This window comes from Crocodylus porosus, unplaced genomic scaffold (genome assembly GCF_001723895.1).
Source record: "Crocodylus porosus isolate Cpor-Errol unplaced genomic scaffold, CroPor_comp1, whole genome shotgun sequence".
In the NCBI taxonomy this organism is placed as follows: Eukaryota; Metazoa; Chordata; order Crocodylia; family Crocodylidae; genus Crocodylus; species Crocodylus porosus.
The window spans coordinates 22,862,017-22,886,037 of NW_017728911.1; the positions used below are offsets into that span (position 1 = coordinate 22,862,017).

A 24,021-nucleotide genomic window follows, 5' to 3' on the forward strand; every position below is an offset into this window, starting at 1 on the left:
GGGAGACCCAAGGGCGTCAGTAATAGGCCGGTGGGTAAGGGCCCGGCCCAGGGGCGCCAGGCGGGTGACGAGCCCAGGGTGCCAGAGGGAGAGCACCCGAGGGGCAGGGGACCAGACAACGTCCCCTGGGACAGCTGCGAGGCTCGGGGCGTGCTGAAGGGGAGGTTTGGAGGCACACGTTTGCCTATAAGGCTGGGGTGAGAGTGCCCCCCACTTTGGAACGGAGGTGATACCAGCAAGGTGTCATTAGGTGTAAGTAGGCAGCCTCCCATTCTGAACCTCAACAGCAAAGACGTGGTGGGCGAGTAGAGGGTGCCAGACCACCCTAATTGGCACGGCAAAGGGGCGCTCGCGAGCACACGGCCGCTCGCGGGTCATCCGTGACACAGACAATCGCCTATTATCAATCATGCGTGCCTTTGTCACCTCCTACTTGCATTTTGGCAAGGCATTTTCTTTTCATCTTAAAAGTATAACCCCTGTGAAAACTACAGTTGCTGCAGAATGTGGCTGTGCATTTCCTCAACTTTCCAAGTTGCTGAAACCATGTTGCTCTCATACTCCATTCTGTCCTGAGGCCCAATGTACAGAATTGTTTTCAAGCTTAAGGGCTTTAAATGGTGTACCATTTCAGCACTTTAAATGGTGACAGGTGTTAGTCAGGGTGCTTCAGGCACAACTGGAATCTCCTCAGTGGTATGGGCAGAATTAGAACTCATATAGAATAGAATAGTTTTAATGCTAATGATGCCCTCCTTTGAGCTTCCAGCTTCAGCATACATTTAAAGACTAAAGACACCATTGATTTAGTAAGATACAATTGTACAAGAAAAGAGCACAGGGACAAATTTAAATGCAGCCAATAAGCACTTGAATTTGGTAAAAATCGATAGCTTTTTGGATGCCTCTGAAGACAAAAAAAAAAATGGTCTTGCTCTAGGGAATAGTTGCTTGCCACAGGTGGGAATAATGGGTTTTCACCTTAGCAGCCTCAGCAGCATGAACATGGAGAATAAGCTACTCTCCTCCCACTCATAACTAGAGGTGGTTCTTCCAGAACAGGGTGAAATATTGCCAGGGTACTAAGGAAATTTGCTGAAACTGTACTGTGGACACAAGAATCCAGTTCCCAGGCCTATTAAATGGTAGCACTAACCAGCATTCTTTAATGTGTCATCTGTATTTTATACAGAAATATTTTGTTAGTTGCCCTGTGTGACACCCTTCCTTAGTGGGGCCTCAGTTACCGTCTTCTACAATATTCCTAACACTCATTTTCTCATTCAAAGATAGACTGAGGATCAGGCACGACTACTAGGTCTCCGGGTCAGGCCGGTATTTACAAAGGAGTATGACACAGGAAATCTCAAATCAGTGAATAAAGAGGCTGCTACCATCTCCATTCGCTCAATCCTTCTGCAAACTGTTGACCCAGAGGGAATTTCAACTTATCACCTGTGCTTTAATTCCTTCTGCCAGGTTATAATAATAAAATATTTGCACCTAGTGCTGTTCCTGTCACAGCAAAGCAGCTAAAAATACATCTTGGGTTGTGAATCATAGAAGAGCTGAGAAACAATGAATCACTAAAGTTAATCTACTTCCCAGGAGAGTTTGGGATTTATATATTTATTTTTGAGAGGTTAGGCAAAGTGCCAGAAAGAAGCTTTGTATCCGCCTATGAGCACCTGATTTCATGCTTTTGGGCCTACGCCATTTTCAGCTGTGCTCCAAAAACTAGAGCTTTAGCACTACACAGATGCTGCAGGACAAAAACATTGCTGCTGCTAAATCTGTGCACACCTGATTCCTTTCCTTCTTTCTACATTTATATTTTCATTCCAAATGCTCTGGGCTTTAGCTGAAAACTGATCAAACCAACCAGAGAAAGGGGTGGCCTTGTGCAGGACACCACTAGCCTGGAACTCAGGTTGATCTGGATTTAATTTCTGGCTGTGCTGCAAATTAACTGGATGCCTCTTTAATCTCAAATCTCCATCTGCCCAGTGGGGAAGATACCACTCTTCTTTCTCAGACTTTCTGCACTGGCCGCAGCCTGCAAAATATCCTCACTTGACATTTTTTGCAGTGATGTTGTTTAATGAGGGGGTCATTTGTTATTTCCCCCATACTCACTGCTTTACAGTGAACTTGAAAAGTCATTTTTAAATAATGCCAGGAAATCTTTTTTTATTGAATGCCAATAAAAGTTGGTTCTGATTCCCGCAAAGTGCACCCCATGCCACCCACACATCACCTCCCCTACAAAATAAGCCACCACCTACAACCTGGATCATTTAATTATGTTCTCAAGGTAGATTTCAGCAGGATAAACCATCTGGGCACATCCAGATAAGTGTGCACATGCAGTTTGTGGTGCCTCAAACTACACGAAGCACACGTGCATCCATTCACCATGCTGCTACTTTGTAGCACAGTGCCAAAATTTGACACTGGGAGATCCAAGTTTAAAAAAAAAAAAAAAAAACTACCAGGAAAAAACCAGTGTGGCGCACACAGCAGCTGCCTGCACCACCAGTAATGGAGCTTGGCCATTCAGGGCCATGCTCTGGCTGCTGGTCAGGCTCTGTATGAATAGATCAGTACTGCTGCTGCCCTGGGATGCCCCCAGAGCCCCAGATAAAACTGCTGGGACAGCACAGGTGCTGGCCCAAGCCTTACCTACCCTACCAGGGACAGTCTGGCATGCACTGGAGCACGTGTGCAGGGGCATTCTCTGGGGCACAAACCAGCAGCACAATTATGTGCTGTTGCTATTTGTGCATGGTAAATGCACACCCCTGCATGTGCAGGCTCATCTGGACATGCCCCGTCTGCATCCATACAAACACGGACATTTGTTTCCCCTGGTGACAAGTAGCAGCGGCACACCTTGTGCCACTGGTACTTGTCCCCAGGGAATGCTCATGCCATGCATGCTCTGTCATGTGGAAGGTTACCCTGGGTGGGGTAGGAGAGGCCGGGGCCAGCAACTGCAAGATAGCAGACCAGAGAATGCCTGCATGTGTGGCCTGCAGTGCCACATGTCTGCACTCATCTGAATGTGGCCTATGTGAATTAAGACAGGACTGCAAAGTTTAACCAAGCTCCTACATATGATGTCTCAGAAAATGCTTCACGCTAGATACAGGAGTCCTCAGTTCTTGCCTTAGGGCCAGTCTTACAACTCTGTTCTCAAGAGGCCACCATCTGATTCCTTAAAGACCACCAAACAGCTCTCAGTTGGATCAGCACCAATATTGGGGTAACTGGTGTTTCCGAATAGAAGGTACTGTGCAAAAACAATGCAATTTACACTGTGGAAACAAATTACGTTTTAGAAGATAGCTTCCCTTTTGTTTTCTAAATAAGAGTAGCTCACCATAACTGATTAAAAGTCTAAACAGAAATACTGGAGATTTTGCAGCCTGGCTGCATTATTAATTTAGATTGAGCTATAGAGCTACTTTAAGCCCAATCCTGTGCCCACTGAGATCAACGAAAGAACCTCTTTTGGCTACAACAGGTATTGGATTGGGCCCTTAGTGTTAGACCAAAAGGCATTATTCTCATTGACTATATCCCATAGTGAATAGAAGGCTTAAATAGCCTGGCTTCATGACTGGCATTTATAATTGTATCACTTCTTCATATGCCATGTTCATGGTCATAATCAAATAAAAAATAGTGGGTATGGTACAATGGTTCATTGTCTAGTCCTCAGGCTCAGTTTAGGTATAATGCACACTGACAGTACATGTAGAGTGCCCCAGGTTCTCTAAACAAACAGTGTATAGTTCATATTTCAGTCTCTTTTGGGGCGTGTGTACACTATGCAATACCATATGTAGTTAGAACTAGCTCAGCTACTGAAAGCACTAAAGCCCTGCTAACATGGTGCTAAATTAGTATTCCAGTCTAATTTACACTTCTTACCAGGGTAAAGTCTAGGTGGAGTGCTAACATGCCTCTACTGCTTCTGGTACTTGAGCTAGCTTGGATATCTCCACACGGTACTGTACTGTGCACATAAACAGCTTGTGAAAAGGAGTATATAAATACATTTCCTTTTACATTCTGAAAAGACCAAGTACAAAATATATTTGGGAACACAGAACCCTGGGAGTAGCTATATCAAATAGGACCAGTTTTGCTCTCAGTCTGTATTCAGGGTCTATCAGTGCCCCTTTTTGAAGTCTGTTGAAGAAAAGGTTACCTTGGGGCAGTTGCTTCCATAGTTTTACTTTATACCATCGCCAAAAATAATTGCTAGTACGGTTCTGCTCAAACTCCTGCATATGTTACCCTGTATTTTGCCACACTGAAACATGTGAGTGTGCACATACAAATATAGAGTGCTATATATTTGCTAGAAGAAGGAGATTTATGCAGAATACCTGGAAAGCCTGGTAGATGATGCAACAAAAAGATATGAGGAGCTCTAGAAATGTATTGTTTCTTGGTTACATGCCCAAGATACTACCTGTTATAAAAGAAAACTTTAACAAAAGTATTTGACTTAAGATAGGTATGGTGATATATTAGTAAAGGTAAGATTTATGGTTGTATGTGCAACCATAAATTCTACTTTTCTGTGCATCTATCCTATGTACCTATGTACTGCATTCCCATTTCTATCAGAACTGCAGCTATAAACTCCATCTTTAAAAGAAAATCTTTACAAATGATCCCTTTTTACACTATTGATACTTGTTAGATCAGTTAACTGGACATCACTATGAGTCTGGGGACCTTTCATGGTAGATGAGAAAAGAACTGTCAGTGGTTCCCTTAGAGGCTTGGCACCTTTAGAAAGCAGAGACTCCTTAGCTGCCTACCAAAATACGGGTTTTGATGTCTGGCTTTGGGTGAACATATCTGAACACATTAGCTGTTGAATAAATAGAGGCAAAACTCACAACAACTTCTGACAGAAGATTGAGTCCTTAAAGGGATGATCCAATTGCGATTCTGAGATTCATGGGCCTAAAAGCAGGTAACTTTTATAAGCATTTGGATTTTAAATGCAAATAAATTAAACTCCATTGCTCCAGTGTTTCAAACATCTGTATCATTGTTCATTTTCGTAAGTATAGGAAGGAGAAAATGAGAATATGGCCTATAATCCTACAGCTATTAGTCACATGAGAAAGCCAATTAGAGTCTGACTGCACATGCATTAGAACCATGGGGTCATGTTACTAGATAACAAGCTAAAGATTTCATTCAAAATTTGCTTGCTATTAGATGCACAGAGAATTACATTCCTCTTTTGGCGATAAGTTATATTCTTTCATAGGCAGAGTCATTTTATCTCTGAGGCTCTTTCTTTTGTATGGCATCAAATATCAACTTACGAATCTATGAACCACTGTCTGCTATTATGAGGCTGATGGCAATTAATTCTAAATAGATGCTAGCTTTGTCCAGGGACTGGACAGAGGTTTCTGACTGTGGTAATGACCAAGAGTCTTCAAAAAGATTTCCTCATGAGGTGTCCCTTAGACCTAGTAAAAACTTTTTAAAACAATGTTTAATCTGGTAGGCAACAGAAGGGGCTAAGTCCTTTTAACTTGTACTCACCTTTCCTGTTTTCTCTCTCTATTTAGCACTGCCCAAAATTCCAACATGTGGCTGCCTAAGGTACAGCTCCTGCATCTGAATTGATGAGTGAAATACTATATGCATCTACCCACCCCGATTTAAAAGGCCTGAACACCAAAGCTGAAGAACATTCATTAATTCAATTCTTCCCCTTTTTTGTGTGTAAAAACTTACTGCTATGGAAACATCCAATGCTTAGCACTAGTACTGGAAGTTAAAGACAAAATAGTACTGACATAAGAGGATGATCCAACATGGTAAAGTAGTTCAGTTTTAAATGAGAGCCCGAACAAATGCAGATTTTCCTCATGCTTTTGACTTTAAAGAAAGTAAAATGTTAATGGCAGTTGTTGTTTTATACATTACGTCTATATGATGCAAGACTTGAACATGCAAAATGGGAGCATGGGCCTACAACTGAAGACTCCAACACTAACAAAGCCCCTGGGAAGAGAAGAATGAAATGCACCAAGACTCAGCTTTATGAGCTGCCCTAAAATGTCCTAGCATATTAGGGCACTCATTCTCCTTCCTGATTGTCCATGCTGGTTCACTTCTGCAGGTACTGTACTATTCTGACTTCAATTACATTCATTCAGTTCACTGGAACTGATATGAGTCTCAATCAGTAGTCCAATTCTTGGGATCTCCCTTGGCTCATTTTTAAAGATAGGCACAATGTTAGCAACTTCCCAACCTTCAGCTGCTGGGGAAGGGTAGAGCATGCCACTGAGCCTGTCAGCTTGTTTCCACTTAATTTGCTCAGAAACCTCAGATGAACTCTCCTTGGGGAAAGCTACTTGGTGTTACTTTTCACTGGTGCTCTGGAAACTTTGGCTTCTGTTAAGGACGTCAGGATTTCCCTCCTGTGTGTTACTGGCTGCCCTTGCGCTACTTTTGGAATGGGATCTCTTTGGTCTCCTAATCCTGCTGCTGGCTCAGCCCCCTTATCAAGACCAGCAGTGGAGCTGAAGCCAAGTCTTTGCAAGGTCCTTGACTTCTTTGCCATTCCTGATTTTCAAGGCTGTCATTCACCATCAACTACCAGTTTACCAGTACATGCAGTTTGGCTTGGTCAGCAGGGAAAAGCCAAGGGTTATTGTCACTGGCAGTCATAACTTGTCCTATGGTGTTTGAATGCTGCTGTACCCCATTGTGTCCCAGTGACAGACATGGGGGCATTCTCTGACAGAACAATGGCTTTATCCAGCCCTTAGACCAGCATTTCTGGAGTAATTTAGAACATGGCCTGCTATGCAGATACTTTTCCATTTTGGAGAGTGCTGCAGGGAGATGAAATTTAAGTAAAATGATCAAGGCTAAAATTTAGGGGTATGAGAAGCAACTGGCAAGTCTTTTTAGGGTACAAGAATTAGTGTAACAATTATAACAAGGGAAAGAAGGTGTGTTTGCATAAGGGGAAGGGAGCAGAAAATACAGATGTCAGGGAATCATTCATGCAACAAGGTCCCCTACCCACCAGTGAGTGAAAAAATAGAGAAGACATGCCATGTAGCAAAGCCAGCATACCACTGAGCATAAAAGATGCTGGGAAGACAGAATTCCTTCATTAACTGATATCTTCAGAAAAGAGACATGCACTCTTACAATGAGAGAACCAGACATGTTGAAAAATGCCAATTTAAGAGAACGCCATTTGCTAGATCATACTTTGTGTCTCTGTGGAGAGGCACTACAAGGACAATAAAGCTTGCATCAGGACAGTCAGCAACTGTTTCACATCTGCAAAAACATGAGTTAGGTATGTGTGACCTATCAGAGAGTTAGTGCAGCAGTTCTGCTGCACAGGGGATAACAAATTCGTGAAGCCTTCAGCTCCCTTAAAAAATGCACTTCCCACTAGAGCAGTACTGATTTACCTATTTGGTTTCAAATCAGTTAAGCTACTTAAGGAATGGTTTTTGTGTGGACATTCTATGGGAACTGATATTGTGCTCTTTGCTTGGTATAATCTGCCTGGTATAATTAGCCTGGTGTTTATACATGGCATCCAGACACAGAAAACATACAGGATGAGAAATGATCTGGGGACATGTGCTTGCAGAAGGGGAAAAAGGAAGAATGTGTTGCACCAGCCCACAGCCTATTTCTCTTATTCCATGGCATAGTTGTGAGAAGCTACTTACCCGCACGCAGTAGGTCATGCCGGTCTCTACAGTGTCTTCACTGCTTTGCATCAGGTGCTTCTCCTGTTTGCTTAGAGAAGCAGGCTTATCAAATCCATGCAGGATGCAGTCATCTTGAGCTTTTGCATTTACATCGGGCTTGTCCAGATCTTGCTGCAGATGAGACGTAGGCAGGAAGCTGGTTAAACTGATTTCTGGGGAGGTTGGGCTGCTTGGAACAGTCCCACACTCTGTCAATTTAATTCTTGGCACGTCTTTTGTCCCCAGACAGAAGCTTTTTAGACCAGGAAGATTGGATGGATTGGATAATTTAATGTTCGCCATTCGGGGTATCAAAGTGCACAAAGTGGGGGAGCTGTCCTGTGTCCCGAAGGTGACATCTTCAATTGGCAAGTGAGGTGTTGAGGAATGCGCAGATGAAGAGGAGCCTTTGATATTTAAAGAGCTACTTGGTGTACCTTCATCTAATGATGTTATAGAATCATTCCGAAATCTACTGTATTTAGCCCTGTGCAACATTCCTGGATGTCTAAACAGTCCTACATATAATACGTGTCCACTGAATCCGTGCTGGCTGCGTTCTCTCATAGCCTTGGAAGTTTTGTAGCTGGATACTGTTGCATAAATTGGCTTTGTATAGATAAATTGTATAGAAATTTAGCAATCCCAAACAGAATTTAGCAATCCCAAAAACAGAAACTTAGTGGATGCTTTTGCTGCCTGCTTAAATCTATGTAGATATCTGGTCACCTGCAAGCAGCAATAAAGGAAATGAACACATGACAATGACAGTGCTAGAGCAGATTAAGCTGTAGAGCTGCTATTCATACCTATATTCACATCTGCCACAAGCAAGCCAGCCTCTAAATCGCTCTCAGCTTTGAGCACTCCCTGATGTAGCCTGCATCATTAATGCTGTAGCACTGGCGGCAGTAAAAGCTCAAAAAATATTCCACACAAAGCAACAGAAGGGAGCTAAAATCCCAAAAATATTTAGAGATGAGCAGGAACCCCAGGAGATACATTGCCCATCCTGTCCTCCGCAGTTTGATGTTCAGCTGGCCCCTGCTAAAAGAAAAAAAAAGAAGTCACATTCTTTATTCCCACAAAGTAACGATAAAAAAATCCCCCATGCAAAATGATTCACTGACTGAAGCTAGCAGGTCTTCATATCTGTCCTGCTAATTCTGGTTGTGAAAGTCATTCAGCAACACAAGCCAGAAACACTTTGAATATTCTTACGGTCTGGCAGAATTTTACTTCACATCTCCGGATTCATGCCCCTCACCTGTATGCAGCTTTTCTGATAGCCCTGGAGTCATCCCTAGCTTTTCCTTAAAATCCAGGTCACCACAGAATTTCTCTGTTGCAGATTAGGAGAGTGTTGCAGTTTTTATGAATGAAGTTTTCTGAATGAATTTCTCTGTGTGGAAGCTTATAAATCTGTGAATGAAGCTGAGGATTGCTGTTACTGACTGACAGTCCCAGGGGTGTTTAATTTTCAGCCAATCAGGAGAAAGCTTGATGACTCATACACCATAAATACACTAAACTAGTAGCCATGAGAAATATGACATTGGAGTGGGGAACAATTTTAATGTACTGATAAGAAATGGGAGGAAGCATCAGTAATTACAATTTCCAGAAGTCTGATACCAATTTTGCTGAGAATATAGCACCGGGTTTTTGTTGTTGCTGCTATTATGCCTGTGAGGCATCATCCAAATCTAAAAATCAAATCTATTGTTCCACTGATATTAAGATATATGGTATAATTCTTGAGGGAAGATGGGCTGCATCTTCCTTAGAAATTGAGTTCCTTTTTATTGACTGTCGGTTCAATATCCGACCTAATGCAACTTCCTGTGCCTATCAAATTTACTCTAAAGACGTGATGAAGATGGCAAAAGACGAGGCACACAGGAAGCCAGAAATTGAGTAGGCAATGGCCTGAGGTAAAATGCAACGTGAGGTAAACTGCTGAACTAACAAATATAATATTCATGGAGAAAAACAGCTCACTGTTTACTTCATTCTGTGCAGGTGGATGTAAGTAACATTTCCCCATATGCATTGTTTTCAGCTTCCAAAAGGGTGGTATTGATATTTCATTCATTAGCATTTCTCTTCTGCCACCACCTCAAACCCAGATTTCTGCTTGGGGAGGGCTCCATTTTCACTCCAGCTCCTGATGCTAACACTGAACCTCCCCTATTGTGATACGCTGTGATGTGCAAGCATCCACTGTGTTACAATTCTAGCTCCAGTACGACTGTGTTTGACAAGAAGGGGGAAAATGGAGAACTAGTTTACTAGTTACCTCACAGAAACCAAGTGGCTTTATAAGCATCTATTGTCCAATCGGTTTCAGATGCCCAGCTCTATTGAAGATCCATGTGCATAAAGCTGAAACGCTGTAAGACTTGTGCTCTAGACATTCACCACAAGCCTGCCAACACAGCTCAGTTCGTCTCTCTCCAAAGCCAGTGTCTTACTGCTACTCAGTTTATCTTCATTAAGTTCAATTGAGTTACATTGACTTAACCAGCTGAGGATCTCTCCCATGATATCTCCTTTTTAATTTTGCAAGCCCTTCCCAAGACACTGGCTTTGTGTTGCTCAAACGGCATGAGTTGGGGTGGGAGGGGGCTGCTATATTACTGGACAGTTGTTTGCCATCTCTGTCACTGTCAAAACAACATCACAGGATTAGAGTCACCCAGCCAATAAAGTGCCATGATAGGAAAATTACATCATCAGAACAAGCTCCTAATGCCGGATCCTGTCACTTTCTATCAGCTTCTGAAGATCTTCCTTTTCCACTAGAAGGTATAGAAAATCTGTGTCTAACTGCCCAGTTACAAGTGTCATGTGCCTTATTTTTTTTTCAAATGTACTAGGTTTTATGACTGCAAAGGAAACCCAGTAAGCATAGTCTGGGTATAGCTGCTTCCATAATGTCTGCTTGAGTCTTCTGAGAGCCTGAAACAGTATCTTGGCCAAGAGGAAAGTGCCCCATATACTTCAATGAGAGGCTAATTCCAAGACCCTGCATTTTGGGGGCTCTGCTACCTCAGGAGGGAGAACTGTGTCTGTAGAAAAAGAGTAATACTATGGCTTCAGCCCACCCACCCCCACAAACACAGCTGCTCGTGTGAGGAATGGACTGGGAGGGTGTCTCATCATGATAGGGCCTATATCACATGGTACCCAGGCCCCTTAACTGTCTTAATTCAGCCTTAATCCAGTGCATAGCATATCAGAAGGGCAAGTGGAGCAACAGACTGCTGTTGGGGCTAAATCAGTCAATTGCCCTGACAAATTAACTCCTCTTTGCCAAGTGAAAAAGCAAATACAGACAAGCATCTGAGCAGGGTAAGCAAAATGAATATATAATACAGCTCAGAAAGATACTACCAGAATCCATCAAAGAGCATGTGCATGAAGCTGAAACACCATAAGACTTGTTCTCTAGGGCAGAGATGCTTGGGGACAGCCCTCTAGTCATATGGGTAGTGCACAAACATCAGGATACATTCAAGCAGTTTTGACAGGCATCTGAATCTGGGCGGTAGTACACAGAACAGAGACAATGAGTTATTTCAAGGCACTATGATTTCTGCATGGCTTATCATTGAATATGAAAAGGCTGCCATGGAAACACAAGGAAGAGAGAAAGAGGCTCTTCTAGCTTTGTCAAGAGATCCCCATTTCCTCAAAAGGCCATATGCATGTTACAGCCCCGCACCCTGGTCATACCCCTCACACAGGCAGATGCATCCCTTGGAAAGAAGCCAAGGCACAACCCACAGGTACTGAGGCTTTGCCCACTCTCCTTCCATCTCTTCCAGTGTTACTGGGATGGTTGGGGGAAGGAGCTCCAAGTCCCCTCTCCTATTGAACCCCTCTTATTGGGATTATACCTCAAGGCCCCAACTGAAATCAGGGCTCCTATTTACAATTTACCTAGGCCAGCCTTTGTACTGTGCATGTACTGCAACCAACAAAATGGGCTCCCATCCCAGCTGCTTCCTTTGTGTGGCACCCAGAACATAAATATTAGTAGAAAATATTTATAGGTCAGGTGCTGCCCTGTGGTCCGCTGGTCTCCTGAGCAGTACTAAAAGGCAATTTAACCAGAGTACCAAGAGATGGCCAGCTCCTTTTGTAACTGGCCAGGGATTGCATCTTATTCACCCCAGCCCTTAACAGAAAGGCTTGATTATGGCAGCACACACCTAGGTGTAAGGCCGTATACACTGAAATAGCTCACACTGCTACAAAATGCAGGAGCTGTTTATGCTGCCATGGCTTTGTATAGGCCTCTGTAGTGGCTTCTCAAGAGAAAGGAGCAGCTGTTTCTATCTGGAAGGTGCTCAGATATAGCAGTGGTGGGGACCTATAAAGATAGAGAGTGGAGCCAACAGTGAGTGAGGGGTTTGGAATGGATGAGGTTGACAAATGAGTCAGAGGAAAGAAGGGTAAAATCAGGCTAACCAAAATGAAGCCAAGATTTGAGTGAGTAGGAGAGTTGAATGGTTGCGAGGCAGCCAATACTCAAGTCTTGCATATGGTATGGACAGAACCTAAATCATTCCCCGTAACTGCTAACATGAGTTTTCTTAGTAACAGAGGTCCAAATGAAGGGTGGTCACTTTTCCACCCCCCCCCTCCCACCCCCCCATAGCTCCAGTCAAATATGTCATTGGAGTATGGATATAGAGGGAAGGCATTAAAAATGCCAATGACCTGTCTACATGACAGCTCCGAACTTTGTTAGCACTAAAGGAGTTCAGCCAATGTCAGAGACAATGGGAGACTGGAAGAAAGATGCTAGGAGAGACAGCTCAAGAGGTCTCTCAGGCCTGCCGGACATGTTTCACATGCAATGGCGCAAGGCATGACATCTGCAGACAGCTCCATGAAAAGCTGTTGTCAGATGCACACACCTCCCTGATGATTCCAGGGCTACAGAAATATAAAAAAAGGAAACTTATTTTTTTCCACAGATATACCTTGCCCTCATAGAGAGCCGTGATGTGCTTATAGAATCTTAACAAACATGACAGCCTCAGGAAGAAGGGGACTGTAATGAAATGGGCCATTTTCCACGGGATGAGCCACAGAACTCAAAAACCACATCTTAGGAAAAAGACATTTCCTGAGATAGAACCCCATAAAGGATACCTTCTCTCCATGAAGATACAACTTTCCTAACAATGGCTCGCTTAATGAGATTTTTTAAAGTCTTTTTCTAATTTTCCCCAGTGATATAAGAAAGGGAGCTGAATTACCCAGCAATTCTCTAGCCAGTGGCACCAGTGAGTGACACTTTGCTATAGAAGCTGAATTTTCAAGGAGTCCTGGAGAAACATAATTGTAAAAGGCCCTGTTTTCAGGAATAATACAAAATTGAAGTTCAGTAGCAATAGCCAGAAAAAACCGGCATCATCCAAAGTAATATTCACCCTTTTTGGAGAAAAAAATAAAACAGTACACATTTGTAAATTCAAAAGCTCTCTTCTCAAGGCTAAAGGCAAGAATCAGTTTAAAGTTGGTGGCAGCCAGCCTCTGACCAGCAGGGAGCACAAAGGGCCTTTTAGAGTTGGAGAAATTGAGCCCAGGGCCTTGTTTGAAGTATAAAAGGAGGCTGTGTCTCTTACACACCATTCTGGTTCACATTTGTCTACTGTGCTCATGTCACAGCAAGGTTACAGCATGATCGTATAGGCTCATTGCTCTAGACTCCCTCTAGCAAGTTGGTGAGGCAGCCAAGCTCTGGCTGGGAAATAGAGGGAAATGGAATTTTCCAGTTGCATGCCTGGGCTCTCCTTTAATGAAATAACACCTTTCCTTAGGCCTCTATTTTAATGCTGTTTTCTCAAACAACAAGGATTCCTTTCAGTCAAGGCATTCCACTTGGATTACCTGCTGCAGTTCTGTAAGAAAGACTCCCCTAGTCTCCATGTTACCCTCAGTAACGCAATGCAACCAGATCAAAGCCTATGATAAGCACACGCTCACATTGTAGTCTTTCACTACTACTGAAAAATAGTCTCTACAAAGGACAGACTCTGCCCTCAGCCAACTTGCAGACAAAAACAAGTGTGAGTGGAGACCATGCAGAGCAGATAAGGGACGTTCCAGCTACAGAAGTTCACATAAGAGGTCCTTAAGGACAAGGAAAGCTCTTGATAAACTGTAATGGAGAGGCTCCAGCTCAAAAAGGCTGAACGTGATGCAGCACAAATTTGGGACTAACACATGAGATCAAGGGAACAGCTGGGAGAAAGTGCAGGTCAGAGTCTAGGGTATGAGAAAGCTCAGAGGAAAAGGTGCTTTGCTAAAGGTGTGAAGTTTGATCTCAATGAGGAAACCAAGAAGTCAGTGCAGAGAAACAGAGAGGGACAGGTGCAGGCTGACAGAGCACTTTTCAGCAGGAACAGTTTAGATGGATTACAAGGAAAAGTGATGGGAGAAGACAATGTTTATGGGGAGTAACTAAAATCTTGGCCACAGAGTACAAAAGGAAGAGCCATTTTATCTTGAGGACACTGAAGAGCAAGTAAGTGCCAGGAGTCACTGAGGGACTGAATATAAAGAGAGAAAAAAAAGAAAAGTAGTCCCCATGTGTTGACTAGTACATTACCCTAGAATGACAGGGGTGTTGTTCTAAGGGCATAGGCAGTAGGGGTATATGAAGCAGGCCCTATTTGATTTGGATTCAGATTCAACTCGAATGAGGGACAGCGATTTGATCTGTTGATTTAGATCACTGACCCGGATTCAATTCGGCCAAATCCGAATCTGAAAATTTGATGCTGATTCAGAGAATCAGCAATTCGGACATAGACACAAATTTAAAAGTTTTTTCTATATACCTTGAGGTACCCAGCGCAACTCGTGATGGCTGCAATGTTGGGGCGGGTGGAGTGTCCCACAGGAGTGCGGGGGCCCTCCACGTGCTTGGCGGTGAATCCGGAAGTGCACAGGAAATACTTCCGGTCCACTTCTGGGTCCATTGGGGAGCTTGCTGGGGGGGGGGGGTCCCTGTGCCCCCCCGGCTCAGCAACCAGCCACAAGGGGATCCCGGGTGCACCCCTAGACCCAGGAGGCACCAATCACTGAGCTGGGAAGGGGTGGGGGACCCCCATGCACTCTCCGGAGGACCCAGAAATGCTTCTGGTCCACTTCTGGGTCTGCCACCAAGAGCGCTAGGGATCCCCCCCTGTGCTTCTGTGAGACACTTTATGCACCCCAGCATCGCAGCACTCACGAGCCACCTGCTACCTAGAGGTATGTAGAAAAAACATTTAAAGCTGTGTCTATGTCCGAATCTCTAAGTCTTTCCAAATCTCTCCGAATTGATTCAAAGGGTTCCAATTCAATTCGGATTTGGAGATTTGGCCACTGAATTGGGTCCAATCTCTGCCGAATTGAATCAGGGACTGACGCTTCACAGAGCCCTAACAGGCAGACAAGGTTCTTTGGGTGAATCTGATATCTTTTATTAGACCAACTTAAAACAAAAGATATCAGATTCACCCAAAGAACCTTGTTACCCTAGAATTGGCGCACATCCCCCATGAGCAGGGGGGAAAAGAGATTTCAATTGGTCCCTTTAACGCTATCATTCAAGTAAATAACACCTGTAAGAGAGGAAAAAGGTTAGCTGGCAAATAATTTATTTACTGTAACCGTTTAGAAGACAAATTTTACCCCTGGTGAAAATGGACAGGAGTTAGTGGCAGCAACAGGCAGTCGCTCCCATCTCAAGAGTATGTCTCTACCACCACAGCAAGGAGAAGCCCACCCACCATGGATAGCAGCCCTGGAAATTACATGGTGAGGACACAGTGTGTCAGAGGCTGGCTGCCTACTACTTTAAACTGAACCTTGCCTCTAGCTTTGATAAGAGAGCTTTTGAATTTACAAATGTTCACTGTTTGGTTTTTTTGGTTGAGCATGCCAGAAACACAGAGGTTGTGCACAGTGCAGGGGGCTAATCAGGAACAGCATATACCATGAGGGTAACTCCAGGAGTGCCACACAAATGGTCTGCCAACAAAATGTTGGCTGTGTCTCCACTTAGAGCTCTTTGGTGGTGCCAGAGGCTTCCTTCATGCCAGCTGAATTATAGCACCTCTCCTGCCACCCTTTGATAGCAGCCCTATATAGATATTGTCGCACCTTCTGCAGGCTACAGCAGAGCAGCCCGCCGCTGGCACCATCCAGGATGCCTGTCTCATGCTGCCAGCAGAGCACAGATGGGAATGTTTCAGCAGGTTGGTAGTGGTGGCTGCTGCCTGCCTTCAACACAAGACCGTATCGAATCCATGTGGAAGGTACTGGAAATACAGCACCTGCCCTCAGCTGCTTCACAAACACTTGTATAGATAAGTGCCTTGCCTCAGAGGCTGCACAGTGGTAATAATGCAGTCAGAAACATTCAGCTCAAATGGCTTATTGACCTCTTCCCAGAGAGAGCTTATACTGCGGCGGATGTTTCCTGTGACACTCGTTTCCTCCCGTTAATTGTCTCTCACCCACACACTTGCTACAGTCACATTCATCAACTTGTGAGCATGAGGAAAAGGACTGGGGATACAGATACACTTACATGCAGGCACTAGCTTAGTTTACTAGTAGCTTGAAAGCTGAAGTGAAGGGTATGTGCTCAGTAATGTAAAAGCTGATAAGTCTATACCTTGCAAAAACCTTTTAATTGGGAACCAGAAACAGCATGTCAAGAAGAAAGGAAAACTGATTTACTAGACACATGTAATATTTGGTCTAACATCCTCCTGCATTTCTTTTGGAGCACAGCTTTTAACAGGACATTTTTGGAAATATATATTAAAGACTGGTGATTGTGAGGGAAAGAGACTAATTCATTGGGAGTGAGATTTTACTCTCTTGAATGGAATGGGCAAAGCAGAGTATTCTTTCATCCAGATTTCTTTGGGGGTCTTTATTTTGGCCCCATGCAGCAACCACAGAGGTGATGCAGCCAATGAGCAGAAGAGATTGTCCAGAATTTAGGGGAAAACCGAAGTTGTCTCAGTTCCTCACTGCTATGCATGGCTTAAGAGATAAAAAACCAAGCAGAAAGCTGTAGAACAAGCACAGAATATTTACTTATTTTGTAGACAATGAAGATGCTAATTTGAAAAAGACTGGAGGACACATGCCCACATTAGCACTGGAGTTTTATTTCAGTGGTCTGCCAGAGCTTTTTATGACTGTAAGCAATTGTGGTTGTTGAAATGTTTAAACCACTACTGTTATTTGAATTATACCTAACTAATCTTAGGAGCATAGGAAATGAGAAAGTGGTTTTGCCACATGTCAAACTCTTCACCTGCGTTTTGGTTCCAGTCCTTATGAAATTTTCTCCATAATTACAATTTATTAAAGAGCTAGATATACTCTAACACCAAAAACTTTCAGTTTTCATAAAGACAAAGGATTGAAAAGATGGCTAAAGACTAGATGGTCAGAGATGCTTAGAAGTAATATTTTTGAAACTGCCTTTTTCAAAATAGGATTTAAATTATTTTGAGGATTTTTCCTTAAATACAAAAATAAAGCAGCAGAGAGACAAGGCCCATGATGCTTTTCTTGAACATTATCTAGATGACTGCAAGAAACCAAGGCTGAAAAGTCTAGACACTATGGAATAAAATGATTTATAAATGAATGACAACTTCCTCTGGATCACTGCATCTTGCTTTGGTTTTCTTGGCCTTATATACTATGTTATACATATATCAGCCATTCTTATTTCCCTAGTCTAAAACTTCTGAATGTGTGCACATGCACAGACAAGTTCTTTGGTAAATCTGATCTCTTTTATTAGACCAACTTAGATACTTGGAAACAATATTCTTTGCAAGCTTATGCGTACAAATATGCTTCAATCAGACTGAGGAAGCATCTGCAGTTGGTCAGCCTCCGAAAGCTTGCAGAGAAGTTTGCCAACTTCTTTGCATCTGAAAGCTTGCAAAGAAGTTTGCCAACTCTTTGTGTTGGTCTAATAAAACATATCAGATTTACCCACAAAATCTTGTCTGCCTGTGTGCTTAGACCAACATGGCTACAGCCTATACCCCCGTACACACATGCACACACTCAGAAAGTTTTAGATTAGGGAAACAACAGTGGTTAGGAGTGCCATGAAATGATCATAGGCTGCGATTCCAAGAACTGGGATTATTTATCCCCCAAAAAAACAGAACATGACTGAAGCTGGTTGTTTAAGATAAACTGTTTTTTAAAGCTGCTCCTTTTGGTGGAGAGGTGCATACACAGAAAACAGTTTGCCTGCCTAGGCTAAGCAAAGGTGGAGCTTTTTAAGTAAATTTTGTCCCTCCTCCTACATTTTCTCTTAGCTTTGCTGCCACACTTCCCTCCCATCCCACTGAACACGAGGATCTCAGCCACAGCCCTCTTGGTGGTAAAGTTTCATTTTAAACAAGTAGCACAAAACAGGACACTGCTTGCAATGCAGGAGGAAGGAAAGGAGGTGGAGACTTTCACCTCTGAGCACTACTTCCATCCAGCCTGAAAAAGAAAGAACCTTTAGTCCTAGCCAACATGAAAGTCACTTTAGTTCAAAGGCAAAATTCATGTTCACTTAATAAGGTTGCTTACCATACCTTAGCTATGTGAAAGGAAGTTACATTTTGAAGGCTGAAAACTAACTACTGATTTACATACTAATGGACCCTGAAGGCTGAAGATGAGGCCAATGGGCAAGGCAAAGAGACATTTGCATGGTGTGACATTTGCGCCCTGGCCTTCATGAAGACACCCACTTGTGCCATCAAGTTCTCTTTACCAAGCACTACAACCTCCTTTAAAAGAGTAAAAGTTTCAAATGTAGCAGACAACAGGTTTCTTAGGGCTATTTCAAGCCAAAAAGAAACACTAGAATTTGCATCATGCAGGAAGGACATACAGACCACTCTAACCACTTGTATCAGGAAAAAAGAGCCCTAGAGATTTACAGTTACAGCAGCTCACATAAGCTCAACGCATCCTGCAAGGCAGACAGGCAGGCAGACTATGCTATGAAATCTAAAAAGTGAGGAGCCCAATTGATGAGACCTAGTCAATCCAACCTATGCCAATGTTGCATAAGATGCTGAATAACACACAGGGTTCCTGCTGAGCGAAACAAGCATACTGACTTGCTAAGAGTTAAGTTTTAGCTTATCCTTGAGTGTACTGTATGACACCATAATACTCTTCCTCTGCCCTCTGTATCTCAGAGATACCTTGAATGTGAGGCATTTGTGGTCCTTGGTGAAAGACCCCGGCATACTCTGAAGCAGTACAGAACTGTAACATTGCCTAAACCAATAACATCGTTAACTAATGAACAGCAACTGTGTCCTTCTTTTGGCTTCAGTTCTGGGTTGTTGTCCCAAGTTGCTTATCTAAACTCTGCAACTACCTAAAAATGCAAACTTGGACAATGGGAACAAATCTAATGGGCCCACAAAGTACCATACAACTTTTGCCAAACACAGCCACCTACAAAATGGAACAAGTCTCAGCAAGACCACCCCAGCCCTAGGGAAACTCAAAAGGGAATGGGGAGCAATCATGATTTCAGACTGAGAACTGTGCTCCAGTCCTGGGACTGGTGATATCACAGGAATATGTTCCCCTTGCTTAGTGTATAGACTATTACAAATTATACTTTGATTACAAGTTAAACGAAATTCAGCACAACCCCACATATGGCAGGTAGCCAAACACAAGCCAGCCTCCCCCACCGTCTGATCAGCCTCCTCGGTTGTAGCACGTAATAAAAATTACAAAAAGGAAGCTTACAAGAAGTGGAAACTTAGACGAACAACTAGGGAAGAGTACAAGAATATTGCTTGGGCATGCAGGGATGAAGTCAGGAAGGCCAAAGTGCAACTGGAGTTGCAGCTAGTAAGGGATGTGAAGGGTAACAAGAAGGGTTTCTACAAGTATGTCGGTAGCAAGAGGAGAATCAGGGAAAGTGTGGGTCCCTTACTGAATGGGGGAGGCAACCTTGTGACAGAGGATGCAGAAGTGCTCAATGCCTTTTCCACCTCAGTCTTCACAGGCAAGGCCAGCTCCCAGACTATTGTACTGGGCAGCACGGTTTGGGGAGGAGGTGAGAAACCAACAGTGGTGAAACAACAGGTTAGGGAGTATTTAGAAGAGCTAGACATTTCCATGGGGCAGGATGCAATGCACCCAAGAGTGATGAGTTAGCTGATGTTAATGCAGAACTACTGACCATCATCTCTGAAAATTCATGGCAATCAGGAGAGGTCCTGGATGACTGGAAAAGGGCATATTTAAGAAAGGGAAAAAAGGAGGATCCAGGGATTACAGAGTGTTCAGCCTCACCTCAGTCCCTGGAAAAATCATGGAGCAGATCCTCAAGGAATCCATTTCTAAGCACTTGGAGAAGAGGATGATTAGAAACAGTTAGTATGGATTCACCAAAGGCAAGTCATACCTGACCAACCTGATTGCCTTCTATGATGAGATGACTGGCTCTGTGGATACGGGGAGACCAGTGGATGTGGTACACCTTGATTTTAGCAAGGCTTTTGATACAGTCTCCCACAACTTTCTTGCAGGCAAGCTGAGGAAGTATGGGTTGGATGAATAGATTGTAAGGTGGATAAAAAACTGGCTGGAGCATTGGGCTCAGAGGGTATTAATCAATGGCTCAATGTCTAGTTGGCAGCCAGTATCAAGCAGAGTGCCCCAGGGGTCAGTCCTAAGGCTAGTTTTGTTCAAGGTCTTCATCAACAACCTGGTAGATGCCATAGAGTGTACCTTCAGCAAGTTTGAGGACATTAGGCTAGGGGAAGTAATAGATACACTGGAGGGTAAGGCTAGGATTCAGAGCAACTTAGACAGATTGGAGAATTTGGCCAAAGGAATCCATGAGGTTCAACAAGGACAAGTGCAAAGTCGTGCACTTAGGATGGAATGATCCCATGCACCAGTACAGGCTGGGAGCTCACTGGCTGGGCAGCAGCTCTGCAGAAAAGCACCTGTGGGTTACATTGGACAATAAGTTGAATATAAGCCCAAGAGTGTGGCCTTGTTGCCAAGAAGGGTAATGGCATCCTGGGCTTCATTGGTAGGAGTGTTGCCAGCAGGACAAGGGAAGTGATTATTCCCCTATATTCAGCACTGGTGAGGCCACCAGTACCTGGAGTACCATGTTCAGTTTTGGGACCCCCACTACAGAAAAGATGTCAAAAAATTGGAGAAAGGCCAGTGGAGGGCAACAAAAATGGTGAGGGGGCTAGGACACATGCCTTCTGAGGAGAGGCTGAGGGAACTGGGCTTATTTAGTCTGGAGAAGCAAAGATAGAGAGGGGATTCAATAGCAGCCTTCAGCTACCTGAAGGGTTCGAAAGAAGATGAAGCTAGACTGTTCTCAGTGGTGGCAGATGACAGAACAAGGAGCCGTGGTCTCAAGTTGCAGCAAGGGAAGTTTAGGTTAGATATTAGGAAGAATTTTCTCACTAGGAGAGTAGTAAAGCACTGAAACAGGTTACCCAGAGCAGTTGTGGACTCTTCATCCTTGGAGGTTTTTAAAACCTGGCTAGACAAAGCTTTAGCTGGGATGATATAGCTGGGGTTGGTTCTTGTGCCTTTTCATCAGTGAGTCAGAGGTTGCTTTACTGCTCTGTAGGTACCTAGAGGTGCTAGGAGATCAACAAGACATCGGGCATGGTATAAAATATTTTTTACTGTGCTTGTTCTGCAGTCTTACAAGAGCTTTTTTTTTTTTTTTTTTAAAACAGCTCTGTCCATATAGAGCTTTCCTTTTGCACCCCTACATCATCACTTCTCCAGCTTTTTAAATAGCATGCAATGCATAGATGCAGAAAGAATTGCTAGATTTTCACCTCCTGTTGAAACCACTCGGTGGGAGTTGGGAACACAATTCACTCATGCCTTTGAAACGGGCCCCCCCTCTGCCCCCCCGGTCTCTCTCGCCCTTACTTACACTTAAAATTAATTTTTGAATACCTTTGTGCTTCTAAGCATTTTCCTATAGTCTGCTGGATAGGTGCCATCCAAAAGAAGGGCTCTCATTTCTTTGAGCACACACAAAATAGCACATTTTAGAATGACTGTGCTGATACAGTTCCAAAAGCTAGCACAAGCACAGTTCACTGGTGCTCTGTAATTGAGATAGCAAGGAAAACATAGCCAAGTACAGAGGAGGATAATGAAACATTATAAAAAATTAAAGTGATTGTACCATATGAAGCTAATATGCTTTTATACTATCAATATGAGAACCCTGCCTGTGTGTATGGCAGGATTACCATGGCCTCCAAGAGGTCTCCAAGGGAACCCAAGCACAAACAGCACTTTTCTAAAGATAACTGCAGGAAATGCAGTTACCCTATTTCCTCTATTTGTCTTTATATAAAAGCAAGTCTGCTTTCAGTGTTACATGATTATTAGACTCCTCTCTTCTTATTAAAGTACAGTCCTGGGAGACTAACCGTGTTAGAGGAGCCGAATATTTTAAATAGTGTCCAGATGGACACCCACACATCCGCCTTGCAAACAAAGAAGTGGATCAATGACTTCTGTATTGAGGAAAGCGATCAAGTGTCAAAGGACAAGGTGCAGTACAACAATCAATGACATAATACTCTTTTGTCCGCATAATGCCCTTTGTTGTTAGGGCAGTTGGAGTGCACAGCTGCATTTCTTATAGTTAACTGACTTTTCAGCAATCTAAACTGAGAGGAAAGCAGTTACCTGTTATATCACTCTGTGAGGAAGTTGTGAGATACCATAGAAGTACCAGAACTTATATAGTTTCCTCATTTGCCTATACAATGACTGAAAATCATTTTGAAAAAAAAAACAAATAACTAACCACTGGCAGTTAAGAGTGAGATATAAATCACTGGGCTCTTTTGCACATATCACGGACCTGCAGGTTCAAGAATTCTTACTGCAAATTCCCAGCTTTGTCACTAGACCACTGATGGTTAAGATGAAACTAATCCTTTGGTAGAAATCTCTGGAAAGGGCTTTTAGCAACCCTGAATACAGCATTCAGATGTGTCCCATCACTATCCAAGTATTGGTACTTCGCTTTTAGCATTGAATTATTTTGCTTTAGCAGCGTGCCTGCATGCATCCAGTCTTAGAATAGAATACCTAAACCACCAAACCCCTCCCTGCAAGAAACGTAGTACTGACCTGAGAAATCAGTCCTGAAAGCAATATGATGTGTGAGCCATCATTAAGTGCACAGAGCTAGCTGTTCGCAGAGCTCTGCCACTTTTGCAAACAGAAAGGCGAGATGCTGGATGCATAAGAAGTTATTTTTAAAACATCTGAAGATAGACTCGTACAAAAAAAAAAAAAAAATATGCAGCAAGTTGCCTAAAAAGGAACTGGAACTAGAAGCCTGATTTGCAAATATAAAGTGCTCACCCATAAGCCCTTTGGGTGGCTCTATCCTACCTACTTAAGTTAAAGGCAGTCATTCCTGTGTGGTGCAAAGTCCAGAGAAATCACACATTTTAAAATATTCATATGTTAAAATAAGAACTTCTACTTTCTTGGAGTGAGAGTTCCAACAGGGAGTGCTGGGCCAATGCTTTGTGTGCTGTTCTTTGAAGCGCTGGGATTCTTACCTAGCAAGCCCCAAGCCAGAAGTGCGAAAGCACATACAGCTATTTTCAAAATCATTTTCATATTTCTGTTGGCTGCTCCAACCTGGGACTGCAATTGCAGAACAATGCTAGAAAAAGCTATTAGGAAAAGTCATACACCAGGCCTAACATTTGAATGCAAGCAAATGTGGCATTCAAACAAGATGTGCTAAAAATAAGGTAGTCTTACCCTGAGAACTAGGCCAATGAGAACTGGGGTTTTAACAAAAAAGCTTTCAAATAAATAATCTAAAATTTTTTTTGAGCCGTGGAAGTTGCATTATTAATTAACACTAGCTAAAGATTTTTCCTGTGGACTTTTTAAAATTCACCGCTGGTTAAAAACATCCATGAGAAATTTCAGTGCAAAGTGGATTCTGCAGGAGGTAACAGCACCTAAAGTTTTGATTAATAACAAAAAGACTTCCAAAAAGTGATAAAATAATTACAAGACTCCAGTAACATTTTAAATTTGGTAGAAAAGTAAAGTTTTCTAAAACTGCATCTATAATGTTGTGCTATGAGTAAGTAAATGACACAGTTATAGCAGAGGTAAAAAGATCTGTCACAAC

At 43.1% G+C, this 24,021-nt stretch overlaps 1 protein-coding gene across 3 annotated transcripts in view; it reads right to left on the minus strand.

The window, feature by feature from the left end:
• The window catches only part of SHC4 (SHC adaptor protein 4), a 65,916-nt gene extending 42,825 nt beyond the window's left edge, over positions 1 to 23,091 (minus strand). Inside the window, exons 1-2 of one of the 3 annotated variants that reach the window (XM_019533633.1) lie at positions 22,992 to 23,091; positions 7,752 to 8,819 (exon numbers count right to left, since the gene is read on the minus strand). In XM_019533633.1, coding sequence (XP_019389178.1) covers positions 7,752 to 8,339 — 588 coding nt within the window. In that variant the 5' untranslated portion in view covers positions 8,340 to 8,819; positions 22,992 to 23,091. Of the gene's footprint in view, positions 1 to 7,751; positions 8,820 to 9,039; positions 9,192 to 22,991 lie in introns of those variants that run through there. The other 2 variants (XM_019533632.1, XM_019533631.1) reach the window with 2 other exon arrangements.
• Positions 23,092 to 24,021: the final 930 nt, after the last annotated feature.